At 39.1% G+C, this 19,163-nt stretch overlaps 1 protein-coding gene across 1 annotated transcript in view; it reads right to left on the reverse strand.

Annotated features, from left to right (window-relative positions):
- Window positions 1–19,163, reverse strand: part of MGAT5 (mannosyl (alpha-1,6-)-glycoprotein beta-1,6-N-acetyl-glucosaminyltransferase) — a 213,135-nt gene that overhangs the window by 107,930 nt on the left and 86,042 nt on the right. Inside the window, exons 5-9 of the mRNA XM_012650516.1 lie at window positions 18,937–19,008; window positions 17,153–17,314; window positions 13,591–13,760; window positions 10,026–10,160; window positions 2,015–2,148 (exon numbers count right to left, since the gene is read on the reverse strand). Coding sequence (XP_012505970.1) covers window positions 2,015–2,148; window positions 10,026–10,160; window positions 13,591–13,760; window positions 17,153–17,314; window positions 18,937–19,008 — 673 coding nt within the window. The remainder of the gene's footprint in view (window positions 1–2,014; window positions 2,149–10,025; window positions 10,161–13,590; window positions 13,761–17,152; window positions 17,315–18,936; window positions 19,009–19,163) is intronic.

Below are 19,163 nucleotides of genomic sequence, written 5' to 3' on the forward strand. Positions count from 1 at the left end.
GTAAGGTTAACATCTTTTCACATGTTTGGAGCAATACATTTCTTTTTTCCTTTGAACTGTTAATAGCTTTTTTTGAGTTTTCTATTGGATTATAGAACTTTTTCTTCAATTTTTAGAAGTTCTTTACATACATATTAGTAATATTAGCCCTCGATCTGTGATATAATTTGCTTATGGTATTCCTGGTGGTGGTTTTGCAATATAGGTTCTTTTTATTTTATTTTTTTCTTTTTAAAGGCAGTCAAATGTATCATTTTTCCCCCCTAATTTCTGAGTCAGAAAAATTATCCCCCTCCCAGGTTAATAGAAATTAATTCACGTTTTTGTCTTCAGTTACATTTTAAACAGTGAATTTCTTTCAATTTAATCAACCCACACTGCTGAAAATCCTCCACCCATGAAGAACAAAACAGGCTTGCAGGACTCTGAATCCCAACATTCCAAGAGAGACCTCTATACCTTCAGGAAAAGCCCCTCCTCTCTACTCCCTGGAGACAGGAAAACACCATCTCTTGGTGGAGCACACACATACCATATCATTCAGGAAGTTCCGGCCATTTTGCACACTGTTGACACTTTATTCCACTTGACATAATACACACATCACTTCTTAGGTTATTTTGTGCCACCTCACCCCAGTGCCTCAAAGTCACACGGCAAAGTCAAACCACAGGCTAACTGTGATCATGTCTCACCCTGCCAACTGCCATCTGTCACCTAATGTGTCAAAAATTAGTCTGCCCCCTGAACTGTGCACCAGGGACAGCTTGCAATAGCAGGGTGATACAGCTCCAGGAATAATAACGTTTATGATGCACATGGTGCACTCACAAACCTCAGCCAAAAAGAACATTTAAATGTGAGTTGATTTTTTAAATTATTCCCCTCATCGGCTGTACCCATTCTTAATTCTCCCTTCTCATCCCTAACGCCAAGGATTAGTCCACCGTGTTTGCTGTTACTACATTTAGTGAACCTGAGCAAAGGGTTACCTTCGTGTGGCTGCCTACCAAGGGGAGAGGCAGCTACGTGGGGAAAGGCAGGGCAGGAGTCCCTCAAGTCTTCGCTCAACAAAACAGAGTCGACAAAGGTAATCTCTGGATTAACATTATTTTGATAATTTTGGAAAATGGGAATTCTCCGCTCTGAGCATCCAAATACCTGTTTAACTCATGTGACCTTTCATTTACAGAATGGGACTTCATCTTGTCACTAAGGTCTAGTGGCTTGAATAATAAATTTACTTTTGGCAAGAACACTGTCAAACTTAGTATCAGGCTTCATGGTTCTCAGATAATTAGAAATGAGGCTAGAGGCAGGAAAACCAATAGCCATACAAAGAAATGGCAAATATGGGAACATAACACTATAGAAACAGAGAAAGGTTAAGAGCCTGGCAGTGGGGGCCAGTTAGCTCCTCAGCGGGTGGCATGCTGCTCTCACTACAACACCTCGTGAAATCATCACTGCTGCTAACAACCATGACACCACGTCAGCAAGAGAAGGTAAAACTGCATTCTGGGCCCAGGATTTAGGAAGCCCATAAAGTACAAAACTGAGGTTAAAACAGTTCTGTTTTAAAAAGGCCCAATTTTTCTTTAAAAAGTTTGATGCTTAAATAATTAAGGTTTAACCATTTGGAAAACGGATCTGCATGGAAGACCCCATTGCTCGTTAATGACGAAATGGATCCTGAACAGCTTCTGTGTGGCATGAATTGTGTTTAGTGCCTGCCAATCTAAAGTTGACGCAAAGTCCTTTCTCAAATGGTTTCTAACGACATTTCATATCGAACATTTGTCCAGAACATTTCCAAGGTTTTCCACAAAATGCTTGCATGGCCTTGCAATTCCAATTAAAGAAAATTCAGTTATTCCCAAGGCAAAGGTTCAACAGCCCATACTTCTACATCTAAGGGTCTTGAGAATCATAACCCCCAAAAAGACGACTAATTAATTTTCCCATCTATCATTGGTGGCATTCTGGAAAGCAGAAGCGAAACATGAATACTCACGGAACATGGTATAAAACTGCTGAGGGTTCAGATTCCATTTTCCCCATGGGGTCTTGTGGCCTTTAGACTGGGCATAATTAGCATGATTAAACTCTGGTTCTGTGCCGAATGAATCGAGGACTCGGAGCATGCACCTGAAAGAATAAAGCAATGTGTGTAAAATGACATCCTTGACCCCAAAGTTCAAAAGGTAAAAGCTCCGCCCCTTTCTTCAGGCACTGCTAAAAATGGACAAATACTTTTAAAAGTAGTGGCACTGGGCGAGCACTGAGAGGTGCTAGAACAGCTCGTGTACTAAACATCCACAGATGCAACTTCAGAGCCTGTGCCTTCACCCAGCAGATATGACTTACTTCAGACTGGCTGACGGATCACAGAGGATCACTAAAATACGAGCAAAATTAAAAGTTCCATGAAAGCTGGAACTAGGGACTGCCATGTTCATTGCTACACACCCAGGACCTCGCCAGGGTCGCGCATACAGTAGGTGACTAATTAATGGTTCAAGAAACAAAGAGCTACCATCTTCAGAGGTCTTATTCTACTTAAAGCATATGGCATGTGTTCTCTCTTTCCCCTATCGTTCAACATTCTCATCACGTAACTGGAGTATTTGATTTTAGGTAAAGCTTAGAATCTTGTTCAACAGGCAATGGTGCCTTTTATGTATCTGACAGTAATAGAACGTCACCGCTTTTTCCCTAGACCCCAAAGAAATACATGTGAAGGTGTTTCGTTTGGCTATTCCACCAAAGCCTTCCAACAGAGCAAAATCTGCTCTACCACCTGTATTTTTGTTTGGCCCGTGAGCTAAGAATTGTCTTTACATTCTTAGATGGTAAAATAGAATATTTTGTGGCGTGAAAATTATATGAAATTCAAACTTCCGCATTTAAAAATAAAGTTTTATTTGAATGTAGCCACTCCTGTTGTTTACCTGTTGTCTATGGCTGCTTTCACACTGGGACAGCAGTGGCAGGTGGCTGCAAAAGAGACCGACCGCGTGGCCTGGCCGGCCCTTTGCAGGAAATGCTTGCCGATCACTGCTTTAGAGTGCACAAGAATGACCAATTGGAAGAAAGGAATCAATACTGAAACAAAATTTACCGATTTTGCTTGCATTTATTTCATCACTGATTCTCAAAACATAGATACAAATTTAACTTGCAGATGGCCAATAAAAGCAGCTCTATTTTCTGTTATGTATCAAGAATACTTCTGAATAACTTTCAGTAGGCTGATGAGCATAAATAAAGATTAAAGCCCATGTTTTAGAATCAGACGGTGGCAATGACTTTTAAGGATGTGACTGTTTCTTCTTTTCCCCCACTATCAGGAAGTCATTCTTTCAACTTTTATTTCTACTTTAATATGTGAGTCAGGGAAAAAAAAGAAAATTCCAAACACCAGATTGGATTTTCTAGGAAGCACACTCATAAACCATTATTTTTGTGTGGTTTTCTCATTGGAGATCACCATTTGTCTCGATAAGGAAGAAGACGAAAGCAGGAAGGCCACAACCACGAGTGAAATACAAGCTGACCACAGGAAGAATTTTCTCATCTGGGATTCTTGCGTGGCTCTCACAGAACACTCTCTCATTATAGTGGCGATGTTCACAATATCGTCAATGATGGGTCATCAGCTTGGCAGCCAATAGGTGGACAGAAATAGGAGCCTACGGCCCAGGAAGAAGAAAGCTAAGTCAATCCTTACTTTTCTTGCTCTCTGAAAACTTCAGAGCATTCTTTTCCTCTTCTTAATAAAACATTCTCATTTTTTTTTTTTTTTTTTTTAACAGAGTCTCATTGTGTTGCCTGGGCTAGAGTGCCGTGGCGTCAGCCTAGCTCACGGCAACCTCAAACTCCTGGGCTCAAGCGATCCTCCTGCCTCAGCCTCCCGAGTAGCTGGGACTACAGGCACGCACCACCATGCCCGGCTAATTTTTTCTATGTATTTTTAGTTGTCCAATTAATTTCTTTGTATTTTTTAGTAGAGACGGGGTCTCGCTCTTGCTCAGGCTGGTTTCGAACTCCTGAGCTCAAACAATCCGCCCGCCTCAGCCTCCCAGAGAGCTAGGATTACAGGCGTGAGCCACCGTGCCCGGCCCTCATTTCTTAACTTATATTTTTCCCCTTTAAAATAAGATGCAAAAGGAACTGGTTGGAGCAGTACATTTTCTTCTGAGGAAGATGGCAGTGTTCAGGACACAGCAGGGACTGCGGTGACAGCTCTGCAGCAGGTCACTGTGAGAGGAGAGGATAGGACTAGTGTTGACTCGTGGGGCTATGGACTGCTCAGCTTCCAAAGAACCAGAGCTGGGATTCAGCAGCACCACTTTGTGAGTCAAAGATTACAGCTCCGTGCAGGCACAGCAGGGGAAGACAGGCCACTCTGAACGTAAGGAGCTGTGTCTTGAAGGCTTCAGCTCCTTCCACTTATTTGCGATCAACTCTAGCAGTCTAATAATTATTCCTTGGTATCTGCAGTGGATTGGTTCCAGGACTCTCATGGATACCAAAATCCAAGGATGCTCAAGTGCCTTATATGAAATGCTGCAGTATTTGCATGTAACTCATACAAAAGTTATATTGTACTTTTTTTATTTATATTGTTTTTTTCCTGCAAGTATTTTCGATCTGCAGTTGCTTAAATCCGTGCACACGGAAACTACCAATACAAAGGGCTAACTTGTGTATTCCTTCCTAGTTTTGGATGGTGACCATATTGTTTTTTAAATTTCAAAATATTAAGGTAGTACAAAGGTTTGTTACATGAACACATTGCATAATGCTCGAATCAGGGCTTTCAGGGTGTCTGTTCACCGTACCCAATAGGTAAGGTTTTATCCCTCACCCATCCCCCTGCCTCCTCCCCTTCTTAGCTTCTAACGTCCTTTACCTCTGTGTGCCCATGTGTACCCATTGTTCAGCTCCCACTTATTAGTGAGAACAAGTGATGTTTGTTTTTCCATTCCTGAGATACTTCACTTTGGATAATGGTCTCCAGTTCCATCCAAATTGCTATGAAAGACATTATTTCATTCCTTTTTATGGCTGAGCAGTATTTCATGGTGTGTGTGTATATATACATCCACATTTTCTTAATACACTCGTGAATTGATGGGCCCTTAGGTTGATTCCATTATCTTTGCAATTATAAATTGTGCTCCAATAAACATTTGAGTAAAGGTGTCTTTTTGATAAAATGATTTCTTTTCCTTTGGGTAGATACCCAGTAGTGGGATTGCTGGATAAAATGGTGTATCTGCTTTTAGCTCTTTGAGGAAAATCTCCATACTGTTTGCCATAGAGGTTGTACTAGCATTCCTTTTTCTCTACGTCCATGCCACCATCTGTTGTTTTTTGACTTTTTGGTAATGGCCATTCCAACAGGGGTAAGGAGGTATCTCGTTGTAGTTTTAATGTTCATTTCCCTGATAATTAGAGAAGCTGAACATTTTTTCATACCTTTTTTTGGCTATTTGTTTATCTTTTGAAAACATTCTGTTCATGTCTTTTGCTCACTTTTTGACGGGGCTGTTTTTTCTTGCTGATTTGTTTGAGTTCTTTGTAGACTCTGGATATTAGTTCTTTGTCAGATATGTAGTTTGCGAATATTTTCTCTCATTCTGTAATTTGCCTGTTTACTCTGTTCATTATTTTCTCTGCTTCACAGAAGGTTTTTAATTTAATTAAGTCCCATTTATTTTTGTTGTTGCTCTATTTATCTTTGGAGGTCTTAATCATAAATTCTTCACCTAGGCCTGTGTCTGGAAGTTTTTCCTACATTTTTTTCTAGAATTTTTATGGTTTCATGTCTTACATTGAAGTCTTTAATTCATCTTGAATTAATTTTTATATATGGTAAGACACAGAGGTCCTGTTTCATTCTTCTGCATGTGGCTATCCAATTTTCCCAGCACCACTTATTGAATATGGCATCCTTTCCCCAGTGTATGTTGTTGTCTACTTGTGGAAGATAAATTGGTCATAGCTACATGGTTTTATTTCTGGGTTCTCTATTCTGTGCTATTGGTCTATGTCTCTATTTTTATACCAGTACCATGCTGTTTTGGTTATTATAGCCTTGTAGTATAATTTGAAGTCAGGTAACATGATGCCTCCAGATTTATTCTCTTTGCTTAAGATTGCTTTGGCTATTTGGACTGTCTTTTGGTTCCAAATGAAGCTTAGGATTTTTTCTAGATCTATGAAATAAGATGTTGGCATTTCAATGGGAATTGCACTGAATCTGTAAATCTCTTGGGGCAGTATGGCCATTTTAATGATGTTGATTCTACTGATCCATGAGCATGGAATGTTTTTCCACCTGTTTGTGTCATATATGATTTCTTTCATCAATGTTTTGTAGTTCTCCTTGTAGAGATCTTTCACCTCCTTGGTTAAGTATATTCCTAGGTATTTTATTTTCTTTGTAGTTATTGTAAATGGTGTTGAGTCCTTGATCTGACTCTCAGCTTGACTGTTTTTAGTAGATAGAAATGCTACTGATTTGTATACATTGATTTTGTAACCTGAAACTGCTGAATTTATCAATTCTAGGAGTCTTTTTGGTGGAGTTGGTGGAGTCTTTAGGATCTTCTAGATACAAGAGCATATCATCAGAAAACAGGAATAGTTTCACCTCCTCTTTCCTGACTTGGGTACACTTTATTTCTTTCTGTTGCCTGGTTAGGACTTCCAGTACCAAGTTGAATAGCAGTAGTGACAGTGGGCACCCTTGTCTTGTTCTGGTTCTTAGGGGGAATGCTTTTAACTTTTCCCTACTCAGTATGATGTTGGCTATGGATTTGTCATGTATGACCTTGATAATTTTGAGGTATGTTCCTTCTAGGTCTGGTTTGTTGAAGGTTTTTATCACAAAAGAGTGCTGGATTTTGTAGCATGCTTTTCCTGCTTCTATTGAGATAATCTTATGGTCTTTGTTTCTGTTTATGTGGTAAATCACATTTATTGATTTGCATATGTTGAACCACGTTTGCATCCCTGGTATGAAACCCACTTGATTGTGGTGAATTATCTTTTTGATGTGCTGTTGAATTCAGTTTGCTAGTATCTTGTTGAAGATTTTTATATTTATGTTCATAAGGGATATTGGTCTGTAGTTTTCTTTTTTTGTTGTGTCCTTTCCTGGCTTTGGTACCAAGGTGATACTGGCTTCATAGAATGAATTAGGGAGTAGTCCCTCCTTCTCAATGTTATGGAATAATTTCTGTAGGATAGGTGCCAGTTCTTTGTAGGTCTGGTGGAATTTAGCTGTGAATCCATTTGGTCTGGGGCTTTTTTTGTTGGGAGATTTTTTTATTACTGCCTCAATCTCGCTCCTCATTGTTGGCCTGTTCAGGATTTCTATTTCTTCCTAATTCAGGCTTGGGAGGTTGTGTATTTCCGGGAATTTATCATTTCCTCTAGGTTTTCTAGTTTGTGTGCACAGAGGTTTTTGTAGTATTCATGAATGATATTTTGTATTTCTGTGATATCAGTTGTAATGTCTCCTTTTTCATTTCTGATTGAGGTTGTTTGAGTCCTTTCTTTTCTATTTCTGGTTAATCTTGCTAGTGGTGGTGACTGTATTTTTAACTTGGAGTTTTACTATTGTTATTTTTAATTTGGACAATTAAAAGAAACCCTGATAAGTAAAGTTGCCTGGGACAGGCCTAACCGCTGAAAGGGAGGACACTTCTGTACCACGCCTAGACGTAAGCTAGGTGACACTGGGCTCTTTCTGACACAGGATTGGAATGTTTTGGATGTCTCCCAGAAAACTGAAATTCTACATCCTTTTACTTGAAGCTTTGGCTTGGGAATTGTTTATTTTCTAGCTTATCTAGGTTGGATTTATTAATATAAACTAGAGGCAGGAGACTGGTCTTTGTCAATGACAGGGAGGTTTAACATTATAGTTTTCCTTCTCCAATCACACTCTACATCTGTGTGTTATGGAATTGTGTGTTTGTGTCGCTAACATTTATGCCATCTCTTTAACGTCTTCTGTGTCTGGAGCATCAGGAGCAGACCAATGACTTGAAAAGATATTGGCCTTGATGCTCAAGGCAGCTGGCCTTCCTAACAGGGACTGCAGCAGCAATGCCAAATGGCTCCTGGAACATTCTTTCTTTGCTCTCAGCCTATGAAAGGCATGCTCACAGACTCCTTGCCAGGCACCATTTTCTAATTTGGTGTTTGATATAAAACATGGCATATCTTGGGCTATTTTCATCTTTCTTGTATGTCCTCAACATTCAGCAAAGACCTTACAGGAAGCAAAACAGATATGAATTTTGCAGTACCCAGCAGACTACTACTTACATGTAGGCATCTAAGAAACATTTAGTTGAATTTCTTGGGTCCCTACGCAAGTTGGACAGAATTAACAAATATTTTTCCAAGATCAATAGGCCTAAAGGGTTTGCTCGTAACTGAAAGATCAGGTGATAACATTACATTCAATGAAATACATAAAATTAACCAAGATAAATACAGAATCCTGACAATTTCTAATTTTTAAAGGGGAAAGAAATTGGCAGGAAACTTCCTAGAGGATTTCATTGGCCTTTTAATGGCATCTTAGCTTTATTACAGCACAAAGACTGCTGGACTAAAGCACTAACAGACTTTCTGCAAGCTAATATCACTAATGTAGATGATTTATCAAAGAAAGGTTGATAAACATTCCATTTTTCCATAAAACCCCCTCTGAGATGGTGCCTTTTCATCCAACAAGAATCAAATACCAATCAACAGCAACCATTTTAATAACAAAATTGTCCTTTTTAATTGATCTAAACACTACCACTGAGAATACTTTTTCATCCAAATAGCCCTTCTTAATGGCGAGGATATGAGTGTCTAGGGACGCCTGTACTGCCTAGTTTCTTTTGCACATTTATCAGATGTCTGCCATTCACAAAATGCCAGGAAACAATGGCTCTGTTTGTGTTAAGAAAAAAAAAAAAACCCAAAAAACTGGAAAAACCTGATGTAAAAGGTAGAGTGCTATCCTAGCCCAAACCAAGTTTTTAATTTTGCTTTTTTAATATTCATGTACCATTTACACTATTAGATAAAATATGATCTTTAAATTTATTCACCTTTTAAAATTTATTTTTTAAAGAAAACCTTTCAAGACCATAAATAAAAGCCAGTATCAACTGCAATAAATAAAAGATAACAAAAGCATATAACCCTTCTTAAAAAAGTATTATTAAATTCAAAATAGATGCTTTTGCTCACTGAAGCTGAGACTCACAGCTACTCCCATGGTGCTAAAAATTCACGTAAGTGTTAAAAGAACTGTTGGGGATATAGTAGCATCAAATTAGGCCTTTTCTTACAAATGCTGAAAGAAATTGAAAAATTAATAAATTTCATTATATAATACAATGTTATTTAGTGCCATATTTGGATACCATGTAAAATTGTTTTAAATACTAAAGCGCAGTCCCAAATCCACACCCAGGGAAACACTGAGCTATTCGATTAAACAAGGAATGCACAGAATACACAGGCACTACAGTCATACTCATCACAGGCTCATCTTAAAAAGTGCAGCATTCAGACAAGGTATTCCCAGATTTCCCTTTCAAGAATGGCGAGAATACTGATGAGGGAAAACGTTAGAGAAACGAATCATCATCTCAAACCTACGGACATCAAGAAATGACACTGTCTATATTTAATCAAAATGTTATTTGATTAAACAGATGAGACGGGTGTAGGCATGCTGAGAAAGTAATGCTAAGTATTAGGGAAGGTAAAAAGGAGGTTGGACACTTGTTTTCCATTCCTAAGAAATCAGTGAAAATAATGAATAGCCCTAGAAAGTAGAAAGTCACTATGAAGAATCTAAATTTCAATTAAAAATGAGAAATGCACTCCATATAGTTCAAAAGATACTATTTGAGAAGGTTTTTCTGCTTGCAACCATGCAACTGTTAGGAAAACAAATATGAAGTGCTAAAAACTTAAGAACAGCACGTAGCACTTACTGGTAATGAACCCACGATGGTCCAAGAGTTTTCTTGAACTGAGCGAGTCCTACGATATCAATATAAATGAGCTCAACGATTCTGTCTCCTACAGTTGGGCAGCCAGATCGGTTTCCTACAACCTTCTTCATGATTCTAGAGAAAGGGCGGGAGGGAGAGGGAAGGGAAGAAACCATTTACTTCAAGGTAATAAACTTGGCCAACTTTAATAAGCAATCATCACCCCCAAAACCCTTATTAGAGATGATAGTATGGCCCTTCCAAATCTGCTACTTGTTCAATTCTTCCCACCCACTAAGGCCAACCCAGGGCCCTAATTCTGACTCTTGCAAAAGCAAATGGTGGCATATAGACACAACCTTAGAAATCAAGGAAGACTGGGGTCCGAATCCCCCCCCACTATGTAAAAGCTATGAAACCTTGGACAAATTATTTAACTTCTCTGAATCTTTCTTTGCTCATCCTCTGGGAAAGAAGGATCAACATGAAGATGATGATATCAACCTCTCAGGGATTCTTTGTGCATTTAAATGAGCTATTGAATAGAACGTGGCTAATGCAGACCAGATACTCAATGATTACAGTCTGGCCATCGAGCCTGTTCTTACTACCCTTTACTGACCTCCTCTTTTTCTAGATTTCTTCACTTTCTTGCCTCTACAGCATTAACTTTTTACACTGTCTTATACAATTCCCTAATTCTTTCTCTTACGTCAAATTTTTCCTTCTAACTAGGCTGTATTACAGAACTGGCACTTTGGTTTATACTTTTTCATCACCTTTTCTCCCATCCACCAATCCATCCAGACACACAAAAGCACCCTTGTACTCAGACAGTGACGATGGACTTGACTGGCACGCCAACTTCACGTGCAGGAACGAACACACTGCTGATCGTACTGCCATTGGCTTGGCCATCAATCCTCTCATCCCAATCCCACTCGCACCCCACAATAACCCTTCATCAAATTATGGACATCCTACTTCCAAGGACAAGAATCACCAACAGGACTCTGCTCTACAGTCCTGTAATGCCACCGAGTCAGCCACCCTTGCTCTTCTCCTCTGGGTTGCCGAAAGAGCTAGGTTCTATATAGCCGATTTCCTCTCAAGAGGTGGAAAACCTTTTCTGTAAAAGGCCAGATAGTAAATACTGTCATTTTTGCAGGCCATACATCATCTGTCACTATTCCGCTCTGCCATTGTAGAATGAAGGCAGCCTTAGGTAATACATAAACGATGGGCATGGCTATGTTCCCATGAAACTTTATTTACAAAAATAGGCCAAGGGCTGAAGCCATAGTTTGCTGACCCCTGGTCCGACCTACGTTCAGTGGCTCCCAAACTTGTCTGTACCCTGATATTACTTGGAGTCATCATAAAATACATACGGCTGCATACACCCTACCCCCTGACAAAGGTCGTGATTTAATTATCTTGGGGTATGGTCTGTGCTTTGGGATTTTAAAAGATCCCCAAAACGTAAATAAAATGAAAAGATGCTCAGGTCGTTTTAATGTACAGGCATATGTGAAGACTGCTGCTCTGTGTTGCTTCCAAAACTACCTTCTAAAATAAAGCACCTCTCACCCTGCCCTGGTGTGCAGGAAGACTGCTACAGTAAGGCCTCACGTAACACCGTCAGGTTCTCAGAAACAGGGTCTTCAAGTGAAACAATGTACAGCCAGTCCTTAAATAATGTCATTTACTTCAACCAGCTTCACTATGATGTTGACGAAAAAAAAAAATTGGTTTCATTATATGTCATTTCACTTAAAGTCCAAGAAGCTATCGGTGACATTAAGTGAAGACTTATTGAACAGACTTGCCTTTGACCAACTGAGTCTCTGCCTTATAAATCCCTGATATTCCTTTCCTGTCCTCCCCAGGTGGGCCTCATCCCTGGTACTTCCACGGTTCTCCATTTGTTCGCCCACCCACTCATTCATTCCTTCACTCACTCATTCAATAGTCATATGGGCACCCAGTATGTATTAGGCACTATCTAGGTGCTAAATTCCCAGTGGTGAGTAATATTCAGTTGTCTGCAAGCCCTGTGCTTACATTCTAACATCTACACCTCAATTAGCACAAACAGAAGTGTAATTAGTATAATTATTATGTAATACTAGTTGTAATTATCAAAACATTGTCAGCTTCCTGACCACATGCTGGTCATCTGAGTATGTCCTGCACCAAACAGCCCACCGAGAGCACTGAGTGACTGCTGACTGTATGCACACAGCCACTTTAGAGGTTGTGTACCCAATGTGTTTTGAACCAAGTAGGAGGCAGGCAATAGGAGGCAGCCTGTGAAACGGACCAGAGCGGTGCAGAAGGGTTCAGAAGACGTCAGGTGCACCTAGCTCAGAAAGGAACATGTAGTACCATGGTGAAGAGCACAGGTTTTAAGGTCAGATGGACACAGGCCTTGATCTGGGCTCTCCCATGTATTATCCATGAACCCTAAACAGCACATTTTTGGTTTGCAACTAAGTTTCCTCATCTTTAAAATGCAGACAGCAACAGCACCTACTATCAGGTGCTAAGGACTAAGTAAAACACATAAAGAATGTAGTACCTGGTGTATAGTAGGAAATCAAAGGTTAGCTGTTGATAGTCATTATCAATATTATGGTTGTCATAATTGTTGACATTATCATAATTAAAACCTTTATCACAGCACCTGGCATATGGAAATTGTTAACAAATGGCAGCTGATATTATCTTACTGATATAATTGCTTTCATCTCAACACACTGCCACCAACCAGGTGGGGACCTCAGACCCAATACTTGGACCTCTCTGGGTATTAACGTCTTGGATGATAAAGTAGGAACAGGGTGGGACACATATTAACACCCCTCCCATCTCTAGAATGTTCATTCAAGCTGTTTCTTTTAGAAACATTTGGCGTATTTCAACATGGTAATTTGGCTGTTGGATACAAAGTCTGCATGGGTGGTTATCCAAAAGGAGTGAAGGGGAGCAAAACATCCTTGCTCAGCCAGCTGTGCCAATCTAAAAGGGATTGAGAGAGGGGTGGAGCTAGAAGCAAATCTCAGAGAAACAGAAAACCCAGGTAGAGTTAACAGACTCAGGGTTGAAAATTGGCTAATTGAAAAAGGATTGGATCAGGGCTTTCAGGAAATTCATTCTATCCAAATTAAATTATAAACAGGAACCTGTTCTGTTTTAAGATTTAGAGACCTTGATGTTGAGGGGAATGGTATGAATTTCAGCAAGAGACAGGGAATTAGGAAAGTCAATAATGTTTTGCGCTGCAGATGTTGGAAGCACCTGTAATAGCAGAGAATAAGCTCCTTAGTTTGAATTTTGTGGCATTCATTTATGAAGCCTCTGGAGCCTGCAGCTACAATGAAAACATATTATCCTTTTCACAGTGTATGTATTTAGCTCCTGAAAATAATCTTCTTATCTCCTGTTTAGTGAATTATCGCTTTCATTTTCCTCCACAAAAAATTACACACTAATAGAGGGCTTTAAGAGTTTACAATTTCTTTTTTTGTATTCTGATTTTAAAATTGAAAAGTAATCTCCTTACTCCTTGAGCTCAGCCAGTGAAGCTGAAATCCTAATGTCATGGCCCAGTAAGTACAGAGATGTAATTAAATCACTCCACTGAACTAATTCACCAAGAGGACCACCACTGAAAGCTGTCTCTGCAATCTTGAATCCAGATTCCTTGGTCAGGAGTCCCAGGTGAACGAGGACCTGGAAAACAAAGAAGAGGCATATGCTGGTTCACACTGAATCAAGTAGACTCCACAGTAAGGCACCAACAAGTGATCAACCAATCCCAGGGTAACGTTTAAGTCCCAACAAAATTCCAATGTGGAAATGCCATTTTTCTAGAAAAGAAAGAAGGAACCTTTTGTTATTTTTTTTTTTTTTTAGAGAAATAAAATCATTATGGCCCTTAGTCTGGCTATGAGCATGAAGTATGGATAATTCTGCTTCTAAAAGAGCAGAATTTAAAAAATTTGTAAAATCAGAATTTAAAAAAAGCCAGTCCAATAAAAAAAAAAAAATCTTTTAACAATAGAGGGCATTTATCCACAGCTGGAATTTTTTTTTTTTTAACCCTTTACCATGGAAATTTCAAGCACATAGAAATGCAAACATGACAATATAGTCAATGCCAATGTATTGGTCACATAGCTTCAATAATTCATTCATGACAAATCTTATTTAATCTACCTCCATTTTCTCCCAATCCCTCTAGATTATCTGGAAGCAAACTCTAGATATCATATCCTTTCATCTGTAAATATTTCAGTATGTTTCAATAAAAGAAACAAACTTTTCCTTTAAAAATATAACCCTAACATCATTATTATCCCTAAGAAAGCTAATAATTCCTTAATGTCATCTGATATCCAGTTAGTATGTACACGTCCTCAACTGTCCCTTATTTTTTAAGTGCATTAGTGATTCAAGAGTCAGCAGGCACACATTATAATCACCTCATATGTCTATTAGCCTCTTTGAGCCCATTGGCCTATTTTGGGGGGAAGGTGTACGATAATTCATTTCATCCATTTATCAAAAAATTAGATTTTATTTCCAATAGAGTCTCCTACACTCTTGATTTTACTGATTGCAATCCCAAGGTACCATTTAACAGAGTCTTCCGTCCCTTGTATTATGGTAACTAGCTCTACAGACATCATCAAATTCAGATTTGATTCTTTTTTTCTTTTTAGCAATACTACTTCATAGGTGGTACTGTGTACCTTCCACTGGTGAGACCAATGTCCAGGTGTCTGTCTGGGGATGTTAGCAGCCACTAACAATTATTACCTGCAACTGTCAGTCCATTAGGGGTTGCAAAATGGTGCTATTCTATCCTTCCTTCTTCATTTATTAGCTGCAATACTTCTACAAAGAGAAACTACCTGTCATCAAACTATTGGGTCACCCTGAGGTGACCCTAAGGTTTGCATAGAAGGAGCCTGGTAAACAGTTGATTCTTTCTCTTTACTTACCAGTTTTCAGAGTAACGAATTTGTTCTTTAGCAGACTCTAATGATGATCCATGGGGTTTGTTTTTAAGTATATCATTATAAAATCATGGATGTAAACATATTTGATGTGTTTCAATAAGTTACAGTTATTACCCTTACTGATTATCAAATTGTCCCACCCTGGCCAGAAGATGCTATTCCATTAGGCTCCCAAGTTCCTCTGACACAATCCTAGTGGTCTTGGATACCTTCTCTGCCCTTGACAAGAATGTGATGTTCTAAGCTCAACATGGGCAGCTGCTGTCTCAGACCTTAATAAAGCCTTTTTTTAAAGAATGTCTTATACCAACTAGTGGAAATAGCATTTAGAGAATGAAGTCTGGGGCTTAAGGGACTCTAGTTTATCACTGTTCATAGTCCTTTTTGGTGGCCTGAGCTGGGAAATCTATTTTTCTTCCAAGATAAAACAAATGATGAGTTCATACTGGTATTTCCAATTCAAGCTCAGGTTTACAGTATTTTTACATAACATTACCAATCTGTCAATTCCTCTTCCACAATGCAAATCCCACTTCTCAAAGACACTAACATAATTACTCATTTGCTTTATCCCAATATTCACAGGAGATTCAGAATGAGAATATCAATACCACCACATACTACATGATTAATAATTGTTTTAAGATATTTTTGCAGTTCTTTTTGTCCTTTGTCATATCCCATCAGAAAGTTCAATTTACTATGTGCTAAAGACACTAAGAATAGTCCCTTTCTGTGTGCTTATAACCAAAACTGGATGGATGCATAGTCAGTTTGTTTTATTTTCCTTCTGACTTTCAAGGCTATTTTTGTAATTAAATTTTGTTTAACATGTAAAATGGTTCGAGTATCAAATCTACAAAGTTAGATATATTCAGAAGTCTAGTTTCTATACCTGTTGCCTCCATGCTAATCCCTCCTCTTCTTATTTGATCATTTATTTTTTCTTATTGTGGTAAAATATACCTAACATCAAATTTACCATTTTAGTGTGTACAGTGCAGTAGCATTAAGTACCTTCACATTGCTGTGCAACCATCGTTACCATTCATCTCCTTTATTTCTATGATTTATCTTCCCTTTTGTAAAAATATGAGCAACATACATATATATTACATGTGTATATATATATCTACATGTAGATATAAATTACCTCTCTTTATAAAAAATAATGTACACTGTATTGCATCTAACTTTTTTATACCTTTCAATATATTCTGAAGATTTCTCCATCGGATTATACAGAAACAGTCTTTCTTTTTTTTACATCCCATTTGCAACATCTTACCACGTGTTCTTTCATATACTACCAATTGGTGCCAGAATGTTTGGTCTTGCTGTGTCATAAACTCAAGGGATCTGAGCAAAACTGACCTATCACACACTGTGACTTGGGTCTTGCAAGTGTATCTGTATTTTGTTTTTCGAAGATATCAAATTAGTTTGATTAGAAATACCAAACTCATTTTTCAGTTCTTTTTAGATATAGGAAAAAATTGTTCTCTTTGCTCAATTCTGAAATCAGAACAGTTCATCTAAAGCTGCGTCATCTAATCTATAGTTAATAGGGTAAAAGATCTTCTAAGCCTAGGGCTAATTCTAGAGGTTTTCTAAGCATCTCCTCATAAACTTGAAACAAACTGCCTCAAATTTAATAAAATGTCTCTCCTAGAATATAAGCAGAAACACCAACTAATAGAGTAGCAATGAAACTCTGTGGTTGCCCAAACCTCAGGGTTGACAAACAACAAAAATATAAAATTGTCATGATGAGGAAGCTCTCAAAGGCTGGATTCAGGAGGAAACAAAAAGCGGGGAGAGGTTTCCTGACACCCTGAGAGAGACAGCTGGTTCCAAGGAAAATCTCACAGGCAGATATTCTGCCTGGCTTCACCCAAGAAACTCAGGCCAGTCCTTGCCAAGTCAGAGTATTGTAACTGGGGAAGGAAAACCCAGAAACAGCTGTATGAGAGACTGAGCAGATTCACCCTGAGGGAGTATCATTTGAGACATGACATGTCTCTTAGTCTTGTTTCCAAGCAATATCAAATTTTAAAAGAAAACTGGCATCTGACTGAACTGAATTAATAAGAAACTCACTTTCTTTCGCTTTCTCTTTTCAAGATTCTGCTTCTCTGCCAGGGACTTGATTGCCTGGATCCACGCGTCAGCCATTCGCCGGATCCGTAGCCTCATCCACCGGAATTCTTCATGCTTTTTCATCATACTGTAGAGAATATTAAAATCCGTACGGATTTCCGCCTAGCAACAGAAATTTAATAAAATGATTAGAAGATAAAAAAGTCAGAAGGCATAATGGTGTTCAGGATGTGACATTTGAAAACTTGAAAGGGATAGTCAATTAAATCGAGGGCATCAAAAGTGGGTCTCAATCTGCTGCAACAGCTTTGACTTTAAGGTCTGAGGATTGCAAATTGAAGCAAAGGCCGCTGACTGCCACTCTGCTGTAAGGGACATCATTAAAAAATTAGAAACTGAGAAAAGCAGCACAGTCCTTGCAAAGCCCTAAGCTATGTTAAAATGCAGTTTGTACAATGAGTATGCTTGATGTACCTTGAAATTCTCTGCACCCAAATTTATTGTGCCACTTGGATAGACTGCAGAGCAGTAGGCTCCTGGGAGAACTAAAGTCAATTCTTAACAGGCTACCTGACGTCGTGTAGGCTGCCAAAGAGCCTCTTTCTGTCCACAGGGTTTAATAGCGAAATAAATGCTCATCTTCTAGTTTCCTCCCAGTTCAAATGAAAAAATCATTTTTTCTAAGGAATTTAAAAGCCAGGAATACTATTTTTCCACCATAACTGAACACAATTTAAAATTCAGACCAGAAAAATTTAAAAGCCAGGAAGACTATTTTTCCTAATACCCTGTATAATATAGCTGGACACAACCAGTGATTGGAATAGCAGAGAAACATGATAATAACCAGTATTTATTTCACGGAACATTTCGAACCAGCTGAATCATCCTTTAGCAGTCACTACGGCTCCTTCTAAACTCTGATCTCCCTTTCTTGACTCGATTTCCCAAGACGCCCACAGTTGACAGCATGGGTCAGCAAACTACAGCCCTCGGGCCAAGTCCTACTCGCCCACAGCTGTGCCTTTTCATTTACATATCACCTATGGCTGCTCTCTGTGCTACAGTGAAGAATGAGTCATTTTAATAGAGCCCATATGGCCTATGAAGATGAAAATATTTACTGTTTGGCCTCTTACCGAAAACGTTTGCTGATGCCTGGTCTGAAGAATAAGGACTTAAGCTGTTAATGTGGCACACAGAGCCTTTCACAGTCCCCTTCCTTCCCACCTTTCCAACCTTGGCTTCCATCCAGTCTTGCTAAGCTCCACGGCCGAGGCCCGCTGACCCATGCATGCTCTACTCCCTCAAACCGCCAAGCCCTCACTTTCCCAAGGTCACTCTGACCTTGTATAAACTCACTTATTTTAAGTTCAGTTCCAAGCAATCTTCTCTGCACCATCTACCCTGGCCCCTGCGGGCTGAGACTGCCTCTTCCTCATTAATTCCCATGGGCCTGTATGCCAGCGATTGTCACAGGCAGGGTCATTATTTACAAGCACTGCCCTCAGCAGATCACCGAGGGCCTCCACACCTGGCACGAGATCTTACGCCTATCAGTAGAGCTCATCATTTAGAACTCTCAGAGAATTGCTCAATACATAACTATATGCTAACTGGTTGACTGATTTGGTCACCTAGACTTCCGCAGGACAAGTGGCAGAAATTCTTCAGTTTAATACTATTTCAGATTACAGTTGGCATTTCTAGAAGATTCCATATGTATCGCTTTGGCATGTGATCTAAATGCACACGTCTAGGTAGAGTTTCCCAAAATCACTTACCAATGAGTTATGATCAGCTTCTTCGTAGGGATTTTTTGCTCTCCAAGGTAAATGAGGACACCAATTTTCAACCTGAAAAACATACATCAGTGACACTAAGCATGCTGGTTCATCTATAAATGAATTCATCTGCATACGAAGCACTGAGAACAGTTCCTGGCACACAGAAGCACTATATTAATAGGGGCTATTATTATTAGCCAAATTCCCACGCTTTTAGCTAGTAA

This window comes from Propithecus coquereli, unplaced genomic scaffold, assembly GCF_000956105.1.
Source record: "Propithecus coquereli isolate 6110/MARCELLA unplaced genomic scaffold, Pcoq_1.0 Scaffold33, whole genome shotgun sequence".
NCBI classification, from domain to species: Eukaryota; Metazoa; Chordata; class Mammalia; order Primates; family Indriidae; genus Propithecus; species Propithecus coquereli.